This window comes from Argentina silus (genome assembly GCF_951799395.1).
Source record: "Argentina silus genome assembly, chromosome: 3".
Lineage (NCBI taxonomy): Eukaryota > Metazoa > Chordata > Actinopteri > Argentiniformes > Argentinidae > Argentina > Argentina silus.
This window is the reverse complement of record NC_139657.1, coordinates 20,223,490-20,238,859: the sequence shown is the minus strand read 5'-3', so window position 1 is coordinate 20,238,859 and position 15,370 is coordinate 20,223,490. Positions and strand designations below refer to the sequence as shown.

Sequence of the window (15,370 nt, the reverse complement as noted above, 5' to 3'; positions counted from 1 at the left end):
TGAAGCACGCCCACTTATAATAAGAATGAGCAAGAACAATAGTTGGACTTGCTGAAGCAAGCCCAGTAATAAGTATGTCAACAACAATAGTTGGACTTGCCCACTAATTAATTAATGTTGGTGAAAACGTTTTGGTGATCCTGTACCTATGATCCTTGTGAACAAACCCATCTTTTGTGGGTTGGGCCATGTTTGTGCGCAAGTGTAATCGACGTTTTCGGGGATGGGTTTGTCGATGGAAACAAGATGGCGGCTCTGGCAAGAGCGCCAACATATTTACTCGAATAGATGTCAAAATTAACACTCATCGGGCGTTTTGTTTGCGACCCTCTCGGGTTTCATGCATCATGGAGAGCATGATCATGTTTTCCAGTAGGGATTGACCAGGTTAAGACCATAACTAAAGTCAGCGAGATGTGCGAGAGCTATGCCCGCTCGCTGCTGCGTGTGTCAGTGGCGCAGATCTGCCAAGCGCTCGGCTGGGATGCGGTTCAGCTCACCGCCTGTGACCTGCTCTCTGATGTTTTGCACAGATATATCCAGCAATTGGCCAGGGGCTGTCATCGATACTCAGAGCTCTGTAAGTACAGTATTTATTTTCTGATTACTGTATGTATAATTGTAATAGTGGATCACTTTATACCCCGCTCTGCGACTAGCGCCCCTCAACGTGAGGCCTACCTTGTTGGTTGTCAGATAAAAGTAGTCAAAGCTAGCTAGCTGCTGTGCTGGCTAGTTTGACTAGCTACGTAATGTAAACAATGTCCAGGACGATGTTAATAAGATAATATTTATCTCAAAGCGAATATTTTCAACTCATATGTCTGCCATGTGTGTTTCTCAATTTGAAACCGGTCATGCAGCAGCGGCAGTGTGTTTGTGTGCTGAACTCCTAGCTCGGATGTCAACATGGGCATGTTAGGGGAGTGTTCTGTGATATGGCATCAGTTTACAGATTGCTGTAAAATAACACTCAATGATTTGCTGAAGACATACGCTAACTTGAATTTGCCTGGACTTGTGTTATGTCTGTTTGTTCTTGAACCTCTCAGTTGTTTCACATTTTACTGCCCAAGTTACAGGAGCATCTTAGTAATCTTGTTAGAAAGTATCCCTCAGACAAAAGGCATTCCTTGCAAATCAATGTATGATAGTTTTGGCCATTATCAGTTTAGGATAACTGCACGCCTCACTTGTCTTTATGTTGTGAGTTTTGGGGAGATGACAGACAGCTTTGCGATGGGACACATAGTGGATACTCAGGTCTGATGTTTTATGATCTGGTGTTTATTCCCAGATGGGCGAACGGATCCTGTGCTGGATGACGTGGGCCAGGCCTTCAGGCTGCTGGGGGTGAGCCTGAGTGAGCTGGAGGACTATGTCCATAATCTGGAGCCTGTGGGCTTTGCCCAGCAGACCCCCCTCTTCCCCGTCAGCAAGAACAATATGCTGCAGTTCCCTCAGCCTGGTGCCCGTGATGCAGAGGAGAGGAAGGACTACATTCCAGATTATTTGCCACCCCTGGTCTCCCTACAGGAAGGTAAGGCTTTAGCACTGCTACATGATGGACGTTGCTATTGGGGTTTATGGTTTGGGTGGTTGCAAACCAGGCAGATTTGCTGATAAAGATTCATGTTGTTTCTCTATTTTTCTTCACATCATTAGAAGAGGAGGAGGAAGAAGTCCTTCCTGATATGGGCACCTCTGCTGAGGCTATGCAGGTCCCACTGGACGATGATGACGAGGACATGGATGACGATGAGGCAGTCAATGATGAGAACCACCCAGTGAAGAGACACCTGGACAGCCCTGATGCTGCGATGGGCATGATGCCCACCTCCAAGAGGCCACGCATGCACCCTGGCTTCAGTCCAGAATGGGGGGTTGAGCCCAGGGAGCCCCTTACCTCCCTCAACCCCCAGCGTGTTCCCCCAGGCATGTTGGCCTCTCACGATGGCCTGGGCTCCCTCACTTTATCACCTGAAATACCCTCTGGAACCCCAGCTTCCTTCAGAGCTCAGCCGGTAACACCCAGACATTCTGACCACAAATCCCACAGTGGTCAGGGCCGCAAACCCAAGGTATCTTCCCCTGGCAGACCACGGACTAAATCCCCTAAAGGAGTCAATGCTGGACCTATGGGTGGTAGCCCCATTCGCTCCCCAAAATCTTCACAAAAGGAAAGGAAAAAATCCCCCGGACATACCAAGAGCCCCAAAAGCCCCAAGAGTCCAAAAATGGGTTCTGCCAAGGTGTCTCACCCCCAGGGGAAGGCTGAGGCCTTGCAAAGGCTGCCCCTGTCAGCCCTGAGCGAGAGGATGGGGAAGGAGAACATCCATGTCCGCCAGAGCCTGGAGGATATGGAGCTAGCTGAAGCCCACCTCAGGAAACTGGAACCTGACAATACTGCCATCGACGACTCCATTGATGCAGTGATTGCCAGAGCGTGTGCTGAGCGGGAGCCTGACCCGTTTGCCTTCTCTGGCTCAGAGTCAGAGAGTGATGGATTCTCCAGCCCCAGGAGACTCACCATCATGGAGCCAACACCCAAGTTCATGCTAGGGGCCAACAGCTGTGGGAAAGACACCTCAACACCGCTCCACCTCAATGCAGGCCCTGGAAACTGGACCATGGACGACTCCATCAATGAGGTCATACGTAAGGTAAACCAGGGGGGTCCCTCAGGCACCCCTCAAAACCAAGATTACCTGTCCTCAGCATCAGCCTCACCACCCACCCCTGAGCCCCTCCTTAAGGTGTACGAAGAGAAGAACAAGATGGTGTCCTCAGTAGACATCAAGAAAAAACTGAAGAAGGAGCTCAAGACTAAAATGAAGAAAAAGGAGAAGGAGAAACCGAAAGACAAGGACAGGGATAGGGACAGGGGGAAAATGAAAGAGAAAAACAAGGATAAGAACAGGGACAAGAGTAAAGATTTCTCTAAGGAGGGAAAGATGCCCTGGAGGGACTTCGCCAGGAAGGATGATGACCTGAGGGAACACTTCCGGCAGCAGGAGTTTGGTGGGCCTGAAGTCTCCATAAAGATCAAGTCTAGAGATGGGGGAGATGGCTCGAGGAAGGAAAAGGACAAACACAAAGACAAGAAGAGGGACAAGGAGAAGAGCAAGAAGGACAAAGACAAACGGGGCAAGGACAGGGGTAGGGACGAAAGGAAACTAACTGGCCTCACCCCGTTCGGTTTGGGTGATGTCCAAGCCCCCCTATTCAGCCCTTCCACCTGTCTGCGCATCCCCTCCATGCTGCCCCCTCTGCCCCCCATCCTCCAGGACAAGGATGTGAAGAGTAAGGAGAAGGACAAGAAGAAAGACAAGAAGGAGAAGAAGAAGAAGAAAGATAAAGACAAGGAGAAGGAAAAAGAGAGAGAAAAAGCAAAGGAGAAGGAGAGGGAGAAAGAGGAGAAAAGAAAAGAGAAGGAGAGAGAGAAGGAAAAACGAGAGAAGGAGAAAGAGAAGGAAAAGGAGAGGATCAAGCTTGAGAAGGTAACTTGTCTTTTCCAACATTGATTTGTGTAGTGATTTTATATCATACGTGAAGTCTCTAAAATCTGTGGCCCCCTTTTCTTCTCTCTGTCCCCAGGTGAGGGTGGAGACCCCAGTGGCTATGCCATCTCCAGTCATCCCCAGGCTGACCCTGAGGGTGGGTGCTGGCCAGGACAAAATGTAAGTGCCGTGGCTACAGTGTGTGGTTCAGGGCCTCCATATTGTAGACACCCATGCAGTCATTTATATCATAACCCATAACTTTGCTCCGTCTTTGCTCTGACTGTTCTCTTTCTGTCTATCACCAGAGTTATCAGCAAGGTGGTCCCAAATGCAGAGGTCAAAACACCGGTGCCCAAGGCCCCTGCCGCCAAATCTGGACCTGGCAATCGTCCTCGGACGCCGCCTCCACCTCCAATACTCTCCCCAGTCATACCCTCGTTGGCTCCTCCCGCCTCTCCTCTCCCCCCTGCCGCAGCCGCAGCCCCCCAACCAATGCTCTCCCCCGCTTCTATGCTCTCAGCTGGAGGGTCCCTCAAAACGCCTGTACGCAGCGTGGTGACTGAGACTGTAAGCACCTACGTGGTGAGTCCTAGACCCATATATCACTCATCAATCTTGCATTGCTATTCCTGAGTAGCCTGTTGCTAAGACTGTACTGTCAATTATCTCCTTTTCCCTAGATCCGAGATGAGTGGGGGAACCAAATCTGGATCTGTCCTGGATGCAACAAACCTGATGATGGCAGTCCGATGATTGGCTGTGACGACTGCGATGATTGGTACCACTGGTAAGTGGCATGGCTTCATTCACCAACTATAGCTCAGTCCAGCCGAGTCATTGTTGCTTTGCCACTCATTTTGTATCATATTGTCACCTGTATTTTCCTTTCAATACAATGACATTGTAGAAGCTAGGACGGTCTAATTAGGACGTCTAATTAACATTATTTGAACAGTTGCAACTTTTCGAAGTGTCATCTGACTCATTCACTCTCATTCACTCTTCCCCTCCCCAGGCCCTGTGTTGGGATGCTCACAGCCCCACCTGAGGACCAGCAGTGGTTCTGTGTTAAGTGTGGCAGCAAGAAGAAGGACAAAAAACACAAGAAAAGGAAACACAAAGTGCATTGAGACTATGCAAAAAAGCACACTTTGGACATTTTTGGACTGCTTCAAGCCATCCTGGAACACTCCTGGCACTGCTGTAAAAAAAGACAAGAAAAAAAGAAGTTTAAAATATGACATTCACTCCTGATGATTGTAGTGAATGAATGATAGCTTGTGACTCTAAAAAAGAAAAAAAAAGACTTTAACCAGCACATATCCAACCTCAGTTCTCCTGTGGGCTCCATGGTTACCCATCCCTTCTGTAGTTGTGTTTTTGGGGGCTTGATGTTGATGTGGAAGCCCAGTGTTCAGGGGAATGTTTTGGTGATCTGATTTCAGAGAGATCATGCGTATTCATCATGGTTACAAAAGATCACTGAGTTCAATGTCGTCACGGAGCAGGGACATGGTATAGAGAAGAGCTAAATTCATTGTCATATTATTCTTGTTGTTTTGTTAGTATTGTCACCAATGGAAGGTCAAAATCAAACTGACTCACAGATGCTTGTTTAAATCCTCCCCAGTTTTCTGCAGTATCATTAAATATGTCATGTATATAAAGATGACTGCATTTGTGTGTATAAATGTGTAAATACCAACTTCCAAGCCAAGTGCATTTTGTTCTTAGGATTCTGACTTGTTAAATCCATTTCCAGATATTGGTTTTTTAACTTGAATGGTTTTCTGTAATTTCTGTATATTTTTTAAAACGAAAGTTTGTATTTTTATTTTTCTTCATATGGATTGTCCTGGAGTTATGCTGTAGCTGTGCTTGTTGTAACGTATCTCATTTTGCTGATATTTCAATATTAAAGCCTAACAGTCTGTTGTATGTTCTCATACTACCTGTAAATCTCATTGCCATCCAAAAATGGTCATCTGTACCCAAAATCTCTGTGCTCAAATATCGTTGTATAATTCAGTTATCATTTGAACACATACGCACTTCTATCCTCATGCATTTTATACATTGATTGTTCTGTGTGCAATTTTCATCCCTAAGATCTTTTTTCTTCCTCAGTTGTTTGTTTTGAGGCATTTGATTCATGAAAATACAGTGGAAATATTTTAACAAAACATTGATTTGAGAAGTTGAATTTGTGAAACTAATTGCAAACCTTTTGACAAAGAAGCATGTCATTGATTTGTGTGTCTGAGGTGCATGGAGTTACACAGCCGAAACATGTTGCAGTGTGTCACAGCCAGGCTTGAGATGAACCACAGGTAGTCTGTAGCAACCATGAAAACCCTGGTGTAGGATGTTATAGAAATGCCTTCCTGCTGTGATATGCACAGTATTTAAATTGGGCTGTTTTGAGTTTGTCAGTCAGGCACAGTGCAGCATAATGCTACCTTGAACTGAACTATTCTTAGGTTTTTGCATTTCTCTGGATGACCACATGGTGTCATTCTTAATGCAGGGAGGCATGCCAAGACATGAGTGGAGCTTCTCTTTTGAAATGTTAGGATATTGGGGCGTGAAGAATTCATTTTGTGCACAGCATGCTCATCAAAAAAACATGTGCTCCCAAATAATGAATGTAAGAGGTGGAACAAATGTTTCTCTGGTTTATGGTTAGAGTCATGTGTACTAGTGTGGAGTACTCCTCTTACCAGTTTGCTTTTGAACTATAATAATGAAACTCCTGTTGTCAAATTGCAGGCTTTTGTAGTGTCTACCACCATGAAGTGAACTATCCAATACATACAGTAATAATAAGAAAAGCTCCAATCCACTACTAAGCATTAAACTAGTGTTAGAAAAAAGGGAACAAGCTATTTTTGTGCCTTTTTGTTCAGGAAGTGTTGCTGCTCAGTTTTGCTGGCCAGATCACTCTTCTTTTTGCGTTGTGTCTCTCATAGTAACGGCAACATGTCATCTCCAATGATTTTGGAGTAACTCTATAACTTTCATCTTGATGATATTTAAGAAAAATCTACAGTACATTAGTCCCCACTGTTACGGCCTGGTACAAATCTTGGCTATTTATCTTGGCTGTTGAAATCTTCACAGTGAACTGAAATCCTGTCTGGAACTGCATGAAAGTGTACTGCCTGCTTGGGTTGTGTTGTGTTAAGTGGGTGGATAGTGTAGGTGAGTGCTAAAAATAGTGTGAACATAATGAGATGAGTACTGCTTCTGTGTGTGGCACAGCTGGCCCTAATGGAGAGAAGATATACCAGAGGTTCTCTGATGTGAAGAAATCAAAGAGGAAGTGAAAGGGTAAAGGCCCTAATCAAGAAGAACTGAAACATGTCCTCTTGCACATGCAAGATAAGCTAATAACACATGTGGAGTCACACAGATCAATAAAATTTGACTTTCACATTTCTCTCTGGTAGTTTTATCAGGCAACACCATGCATTCAACATCACACAGGCTAGGCAGAATGCTTCCATGGAAAGTGTAAACATTTTGTGAACACTATTTACTTAGACAACGTACAAGCTATTCATGTACAGTACCCTCCTGAACAATATTTGAGACCCTACAAGAGAATAGAGATGTCACAAGTGGGGTTACAGATACAGTACATAACCTTCCCTTGATGACGATGACTGTCTAGTCCTGTTGATAATCTCAGCCAAACTCCTCCCATGGTGTTGGGTTAAGATTTCTCTCTCTCTCTCCCCCACCACGTGCTGGTGTCAAGTCTCATGCAGTCACAGCTTGTTGCCAGCATCTGTTCAATCATAAATTGTTCCTTCATGGGTGTTTAGATTACCCAAAGCTGGTTAGCAAAGGGCATGGAGAGTGTCTCATTGGCATAGTTAGAGGCCTGCTTTATTTAATTACAATACATTTTAACGCATTCAACTATTATGTTTACTCAGTGTGCTTCAAGTTCTCAGTAATAGAAGACAAACCCATTGACCCTAGACTTCAATGCTAGCTTTTCATACATAATTAGCTAAACATGGCCAGGGCAACTTTATTTCTATGAGAAATAAGCCTATGGTTAGAGGAACACATCTACAGTATACAGTTAGGTCCGGAAATATTTGGACAGTGACACAATTTTCATATTTTTGGCTCTGTACTCCACCACAATGGATTTGAAATGAAACAATCGAGATGCAATTGAAGTGCAGACGTTCAGCTTTAATTCAAGGGGTTGAACAAAAATATTGGATGAAACAGTTAGGAATTGCAACCATTTTTATACACAGTCCCCTATTTTCAGGGGCTCAAATGTAATTGGACAAATGAACATAATCATAAATAAAATGTTCATTTTTAATTGTCGAGAATCCTTTGCAGGCAATGACTGCCTGAAGTCTGGAACCCATGGACATCACCAAATGCTGGGTTTCCTTCTTTGTGATGCTTTGCCAGGCCTTTACTGCAGCTGTCTTCAGTTGTTGTTTGTTCATGGGTCTTTCTGCCTTTAGTTTTATCTTCAGCAAGTGAAATGCATGCTCGATCAGGTTGAGATAAGGTGATTGACTTGGCCATTGCAGAATATTCCACTTCTTTGCCTTAAAAAACTCCTGGGTTGCTTTTGCAGTATGTTTTGGGTCATTGTCCATCTGTACTGTGAAGCGCCGTCCAATCAACTTTGCTGAATTTGTCTGAATCTGAGCAGACAGTATATCCCTAAACACTTCAGAATTCATCCGGCTGCTTATGTCTTCTATCACATCATCAATAAACACTAGTGACCCAGTGCCATTGGAAGCCATGCATGCCCATGCCATCACACTGCCTCCACCGTGTTTTATAGATGATGTGGTATGCTTCGGACCATGAGCCGTTCCAAGCCTTCTCCATACTTTTTTCTTCCCATCATGCTGGTACAGGTTGATCTTAGTTTCATCTGTCCAAAGAATGCTATTCCAGAACTGGGCTGGCTTTTTTAGATGTTTTTTGGCAAAGTCTAACCTGGCCTTTCTATTCTTGAGGCTTATGAATGGTTTGCACCTTGTGGTGAACCCTCTGTATTTGCTCTCGTGAAGTCTTCTCTTTATGGTAGACTTGGATAATGATATGCCTACCTCCTGGAGAGTGTTCTTCACTTGGCTAGATGTTGTGAAGGGGTTTTTCTTTATCATGTGAAGGATCCTGCGATCATCCACCACTGTTGTCTTCTGTGAACATTCAGGCCTTTTTGTGTTGCCAAGCTCACCAGTGCGTTATTTTTCTCTCAGAATGTATCAAACTGTTGATTTGGCCACTTCTAATGTTGCCGCTTTCTCTCTGATGGATTTTTTTGTTTTTGCAGCGTGTTCACAGCAACAGCTTCCAAATGCAAATGCCACACTTGGAATCAACTCAGACCTTTTACCTGCTTAATTGATAAAGAAATAACAAAGGAATAGCCCACACCTGTCCATGAAACTGCTTTTGAGTCAATTGTCCAATTACTTTTGGTCCCTTGAAAAAGAGGGGGCAACATATTAAAGAGCTGTAATTCCTAAACCCTTCCTCCAATGTGGATGTGAATTCCCTCAAATTAAAGCTGAGAGTCTGCACTTTAAGCCCATTCATTATATAACTGTAACTTGAATATGTTTTGGTAAACAGCTAAAATAACAAAAATGGTGTCAGAGTCCAAATATATATGGTCCTAACTGTATGTCACAGTATTTCCACATGCTTTAAACAAGCCATGTGAAACCCCAGATGTTCCAATGGCCAGAACAAAGCACAATATGGATTTAAGTTTAATTTTAACTTCACAAAACAAGATACAGACTACAGTTTCAGAATCTGCTGTTACTGTAAAATACTTAATAAAAGAGAAAGCTGGTGGTTGTTGTTTTCAGTTATTGTAAAGAGCCCATCTGCAGTGTGGTGAACACATGGAGTCACTAGACTGTCACTCTGGGGCACTGGTGCATGTAAGGCACTGAAACTAGGTCTCAGCCACAAACACTTTTACATTCATCTAAGTTTCAAAGTTTATTGTCATACAGTGCATTTGGAAAGTATTCAGACCCCTTCACTTTTTCCACATTATGTTATGTTACAGCCTTATTCTAAAATGGATAAAAAAATGTTTTTCCTCATTAGTCTACACACAATACCCAATCATGACAAAGCGAAAACAGGTTTAGAAATTGTTGCTAATTTATTAAAAAAAAAAAAAAAAAATATCACATTTACATAAGTATTCAGACCCTTTACTCAGTACTTTGTTGAAGCACCTTTGGCAGCGATTACAGCCTCGAGTCTTCTTGGGTATGAGACTACAAGCTTGGCACACCTGTATTTTGGGAGTTTCTCCCATTCTTCTCTGCAGATCCTCTCAAGCTCTGTCAGGTTGGATGGGGAGCATCGCTTCACAGCTATTTTCAGGTCTCTCCAGAGATGTTCGATCGGGTTCAAGTCCGGGCTCTGGCTGGGCAACTGAAGGACATTCAGAGACTTGTCTCGAAGCTACTCCTGCGTTGTCTTGGCCGTGTGCTTAGGGTTGTTGTCCTGATGGAAGGTGAACCTTCGCCCCAGTCTGAAGTCCTGAGCAGGTTTTTATCAAGGATCTCTCTGTACTTTGCTCCGTTCATCTTTCCCTCGATCCTGACTAATCTCCCAGTCCCTGCCGCTGAAAAACATCCCCACAGCATGATGCTGCCACCACCACGCTTCACCATAGGGATGGAATTGGCCAGGTGATGAGCGGTGCCTGGTTTCCTCCAGACGTGACACTTGGCATTCAGACCAAAGAGTACAATCTTGGTTTCATCAGACCAGAGAATCTTGTTTCTCCTGGTCCGAAAGTCCTTTAGGTGCCTTTTGGCAAACTCTAAGCGGGCTGTCATGTGCTTTTTACTGAGGAGCGGCATTGTCCTTCTGGAAGGTTCTCCCATCTCCACAGAGGAACTCTGGAGCTCTGTCAGAGTGACCATTGGGTTCTTGGTCACCTCCCTGACGATGGCCCTTTTCCCCCTATTGCTCAATTTGGCTGGGCGGCCAGCTCTAGGAAGAGTCTTGGTGGTTCCAAACTTCTTGATGATGATGGAGGCTACTGTGTTCTTGGGGACCTTCAATGCTGCAGAAGTTTTTTGTACCCTTCCCCTGTGCCTCGACACAATCCTGTCTCGGAGGTCTACAGACAATTCCTTCGACCTCATGGCCTGGTTTTTGCTCTGACATGCACTGTCAACTGTGGGACCTTATAGAGACAGGTGTGTGCCGTTCCAAATCATGTCCAATCAATTGAATTTACCACAGGTGGACTCCAATCAAGTCGTAGAAACATCTCAAGGATGATCAATGGAAACAGGATGCACCTGATCTCAATTTCGAGTGTCATAGGAAAGGGTCTGAATACTTATGTAAAGGCGATATTTCAGTTTTTTATTTTTTAATAAATTAGCAACAATTTCTAAAAACCTGTTTTGGTCTTGTCATTATGGGGTATTGTGTGTAGATTGATGAGGAAAAAAATAATTTAATCCATTTTAGAATAAATATGAAATACTTTCCGAATGCACTGTATGAACATCATCTGGTTGTATGGCAAGTAAGAATTTCACTGAACTGTCATACAACCTTGAAACCTTGAAACATATTAATGAAACAATTGCATGTACTGTAACATTTGGATCAGAGGCATTTTAGAGATGTAAACATTTTAGCATTTTACAGCGTAGGTTCAGATCAGCAAGACATAAACTTAAGTTTCTCTGTGCTCTGCATGGTGCCTCTAGCACTGGCAGTCATAGTCAGAGACTCAGTAACACATCACAAAGAGTAGGATTTCAACATCAGCGTTAAAATATTTATGTCAGCGGAAAGAGTGTAAGAGCAGAGCTGAAACCAGAGGGATTTGTGCTCAGATCAGAGGAAGAGGATCCCCTTCATGTTGGTCTCATCCCCTATGATACCCGCATGCTAGCATGACCCTGTTTCAAATGACTTTCCTACTTAACGTCATGTTGCTCTAAGGAGAGAGAGCACCTATGGGGGACTGAGGCCTAGATTTAATTTCTCCTGGGCTTTTAGAGAAGGATGTTGCGGCAAATCTCTTTCAAAATGGCAGCTTAATATTGTTGTTACGCTCATGCGCAAGGGTTGTTCTTATGTACATATATTGAGAGTAGATGCCTTCCATAATCTACAGGAAATGTTCTGACTGCCTGTCATGTTCTTCACTGTGACTACTCTATACGCAGATGAGCTGTGTTACTATGCAACTGAGGATACCAAAATAGTCTTTGAGAGAACATAAGTTATTATCTATGTCTTGCATCCTGTTGTTGGTAGGTGGTGGCCAATGCCTCCAGGGTTTGTGGTAATGCTTATGTAGAATGTCTAGTTCTGGAATCCGTTCATATATATGCCCTTATGTGTGTGCGTGTGTGCTTAACTCGTGAGAAGAAGTTGCTGAGAGTGCATTTGACATTTGTCAAACAACTGTTGTGCTATACTGGCATTGGGATACACACATCATGTATTGTATTCATACAAAATATCATGGAAACGTCTCTTCAAAGCAGGCTCAACTGCAAATTTGTGAGAGAGAAGAGGACTACTGTAATCCCTCCTTTATTAAATGGTACTGGTCACTAGAATGTTTGCTTCCTGACAAAATAGTACCCTATCTTTACCACTTTCCGCTTCAGTGTAATAATGACATGAGGTAGTTTGGGGCTGCTCTGTCTCTCTCTCATCCACTGGTTTATCCTCAGTCAGTGCAGAGAATGTAGAGAATGTGAGATATGCACATTCCCCCTGTCAAGGAGAAGATTATTCAGGAAGTGATGGTATGAGAGAGGTTTTGGATAGGAGCTGGGCACAAATATTTGTTATTTTAGTAAATAAATATTAGAGATCTTCCAAATGCCCAATATGTAGTAGCAGGGTAATTATAAATCCAAAAGTTACAAAGTAGTACCTGTATTTAAAACAAGCAGGGTGTGGTGCTCATTGGACTGATTCCCTGTTGGCCCTAACTTGATGAACTCTGTCACACAAGTCCCTGGCTTTGGCCTATTTGGGCACTTCAAGCATTCAAATGTATGCAAAACATAAATAGGAGCGTGCCATGAAGCACAGACCTGAGAAAGATATCCACTGGCAACTGTGCCGATGTTTCCCCTTATTTGCCCCAGTCTGACAGTAGGAATAAATCACCCTTGTCCAATTTCCTGGACTCTTCCTAATACGGGTGTCAATTAGTCGAAGAGTGCTACTGTGGCCACAGCTTTACAGCCTGCAAACTGGGCTGCCGCAGGCGGCACAATGCATTAGCGCACGATGAGCTGTCAGAGAGGATTATTTCAGCCACGCCAGTCAGAGAAAGGGGTGGGCGCCGCTCTGCTGCACTAAACCGAGGAGAAAGAGGGGGCGGGAGACAGAGACAGAGAGAGAGAGAGAGAGAGAGAGAGAGCGAAAGAAAGGGAGAGAAATACAGAGAGAGGAGAGGGATAGAGAAGAAAGTGGCCATTACACAAGGTGGATTTTTCCGGAGCACCGATGTTGGAACACTCCTCTGAGCTGGCCCTGGTGCAGAGCTTGTACGTCAACAGCATGCGCTGTCCCCCCTCTGCGGCCGGGGTCTCTGTCAGGAATGAGGACCTGCCTCTGAGGTACGTTGGCCCCTCATTCAGATCTGGACTGGCTTTTGTGAGGCAGCCAGTGTTTTTAATGCCTCTTTGTCTGTGGTGGATATTGTTATAGGACGCATTGTTTCCAGTTGAACCATTCTCTGGCTGTGGCTTAGAGTACATTTGTGGTGTGTATGTTTTTACTGAAGGGAAAGGACATCATATCTTGTGATCTGGGGAAAATGTCCCTGCCCAAATCCACTCTCATCTTCAAAAAACAGAGATGAACTAAAGGAGTCACGTACTACTGATACTGAAGTTAGTGTTATCAAATCAATGGGAATATGGTCAAATACATATCTATTATACATTATTCGGTTCAAAATCAATGTAATGTGTTCAATGCATTTGAATATAACCTTAATAAAATCATCTCCCCTCGAAGGTCCACAGGGACCTGGATACTTGCATCGCCTCTAAATGAAAAGAAATGTGAAAATGTCAGTCAGTGATGCAGGGTTTTCTGTTTGAATGGGAGAGGCCACTGGATAGGGCTGGACTATGGTGAGAAGCCTATCAAAGCCAGGCCTTGTTCTAACGCCTGAAGTCAAAATTGTCATAAGCTGTGAGTTATCTTCTAGATAGAATTAGCTTCTATCCAATATGAAATTTGCATAAGCCAGAGGCAAATCCAAAAACCTACCCCAGATATGGTTGGGTTAATGTTACTGCTGAGCTATCCTAACGTTGTGTGTTTCTTTTATACCATTAGGCATGCTTAGATCTTCCTTCTCCATTTTGAGAGTGCTTTAGTTGGTCGCCATTCTGCAAATGCTTTCACGAAAGGCAGAGCTGAGAGAAAGTATGTCAGCAAGTTCATGGCGACATATACAACAGAGGTGACGTAACCCATTTGGGTTGCAGTTGGCCTATTTTTACTTGACCTGCTCCATCATTGGTTAAGAGGGGGTGCAAATCAAATGCTGGATGAATTGATTTGTAGGGATAGTTCTATTGCAGAGGAATACCATAGATGTAAACAACGAAGGCATGGTACGTGGGGATTACAATAGGATTACGATAGTAATAATCCGAGATTAAACATGTGAGGCTAGTACTGAGGTGGCAGCAACAACTATGCATCCATTCTAAGAAACAAGATTCCATGCATGAATGCATCATCATTTCAACCCCCACTGTACAAGATGGTTGGTTTTGAGTACACTAGCCTAGGGGACAATCAGGTAGGCTATATTCCCACCCAATCAAGACCAACCAGGGGCCTGCCATTTCCAATAATAGTTTTTTTTAATAAATTAACAAGATTACCTCAGATCTGCTATTCGTACTACTACATTGTTTCAATACAAACTAGTGAAAAGCTAGTGAAAAGCTCTTTAGTGAAAAGGGTGTGGGATGGCCATTTTATTTTTTATTTATTTCAGCATAACATCTGACTCAAGAGACATTTACCGCTACATAGCTGCCCCTAAAGCCTAATGGGCAAACATGTTAGATTGTATGTTTGTCTGCATATATGGTAAAATAGGTCACATCACATTATGAATAGGGACCTCTTCGAAACTCTCTGTTTAACATAACATACGCTGCTCTGTAGTCACTGATGTTAGGCTGCCTTGAAATTGCTATGGATACAAGGATTATCTGGGATTTCATAAATGGGATATTTCTTATCATTAAATCCAAAAATATTATTCAGAGCGTGCAGCTGCTGGCGCAGTAATGAACAATTCCCATAATTAGGGCCTCATCCTCTCTACTATGGCAAGCAGTACTTGACAACTGAGTCTCAGCCCCCTCAGTGGGGTAGGGACCTCGCCCAGCAAGTCCAGCTCAACAAAGAAAGATAGGCTCCCCCTCCCCCAGGAAAACAACAGCAAAAACACAAAAGGGGAGCATGACCTGTGACCCCTGCAGAGGCAAGGCTCAGGATGCCTGGAAAAACTGCATTTTAATGATCTTGCTGGTTTTCTTTATGTTCTTTTGGAGTGGCTCTGCCTTGAGCATTGCATTTGAATTAACAGTGGATTACAGACAAATAATTTCTTATTACTACTTGATAAGTAAAATAAAAAAGTACTTGGGCTAAGAGCAAGATTGGGCAGCAATAATAAAAATCTCTAACACAATCAATCTCATTTATTTCACAGAACATTATTATGTGTAGTCTGGCTTGAGTCTAGCTGGTGGATCCTTGTTTGATTATCTGTAATAAACCCACAAACACACCATTTAGGTCAGATTAGGATA

The 15,370-nt window shown here is 43.6% G+C and overlaps 1 protein-coding gene across 1 annotated transcript; it reads left to right on the top strand.

The window, feature by feature from the left end:
* The first annotated feature begins 243 nt into the window (after positions 1 to 243).
* taf3 (TAF3 RNA polymerase II, TATA box binding protein (TBP)-associated facto) lies at positions 244 to 5,451 on the top strand. The gene is made up of 7 exons (XM_083665947.1): positions 244 to 580; positions 1,298 to 1,540; positions 1,666 to 3,500; positions 3,598 to 3,680; positions 3,809 to 4,085; positions 4,184 to 4,290; positions 4,519 to 5,451. Exons 1-7 carry the CDS (start codon positions 415 to 417, stop codon positions 4,631 to 4,633), a joined length of 2,826 nt encoding a protein of 941 aa, XP_083522073.1. The 5' UTR covers positions 244 to 414; the 3' UTR covers positions 4,634 to 5,451.
* The last annotated feature ends 9,919 nt before the right edge of the window (positions 5,452 to 15,370 follow it).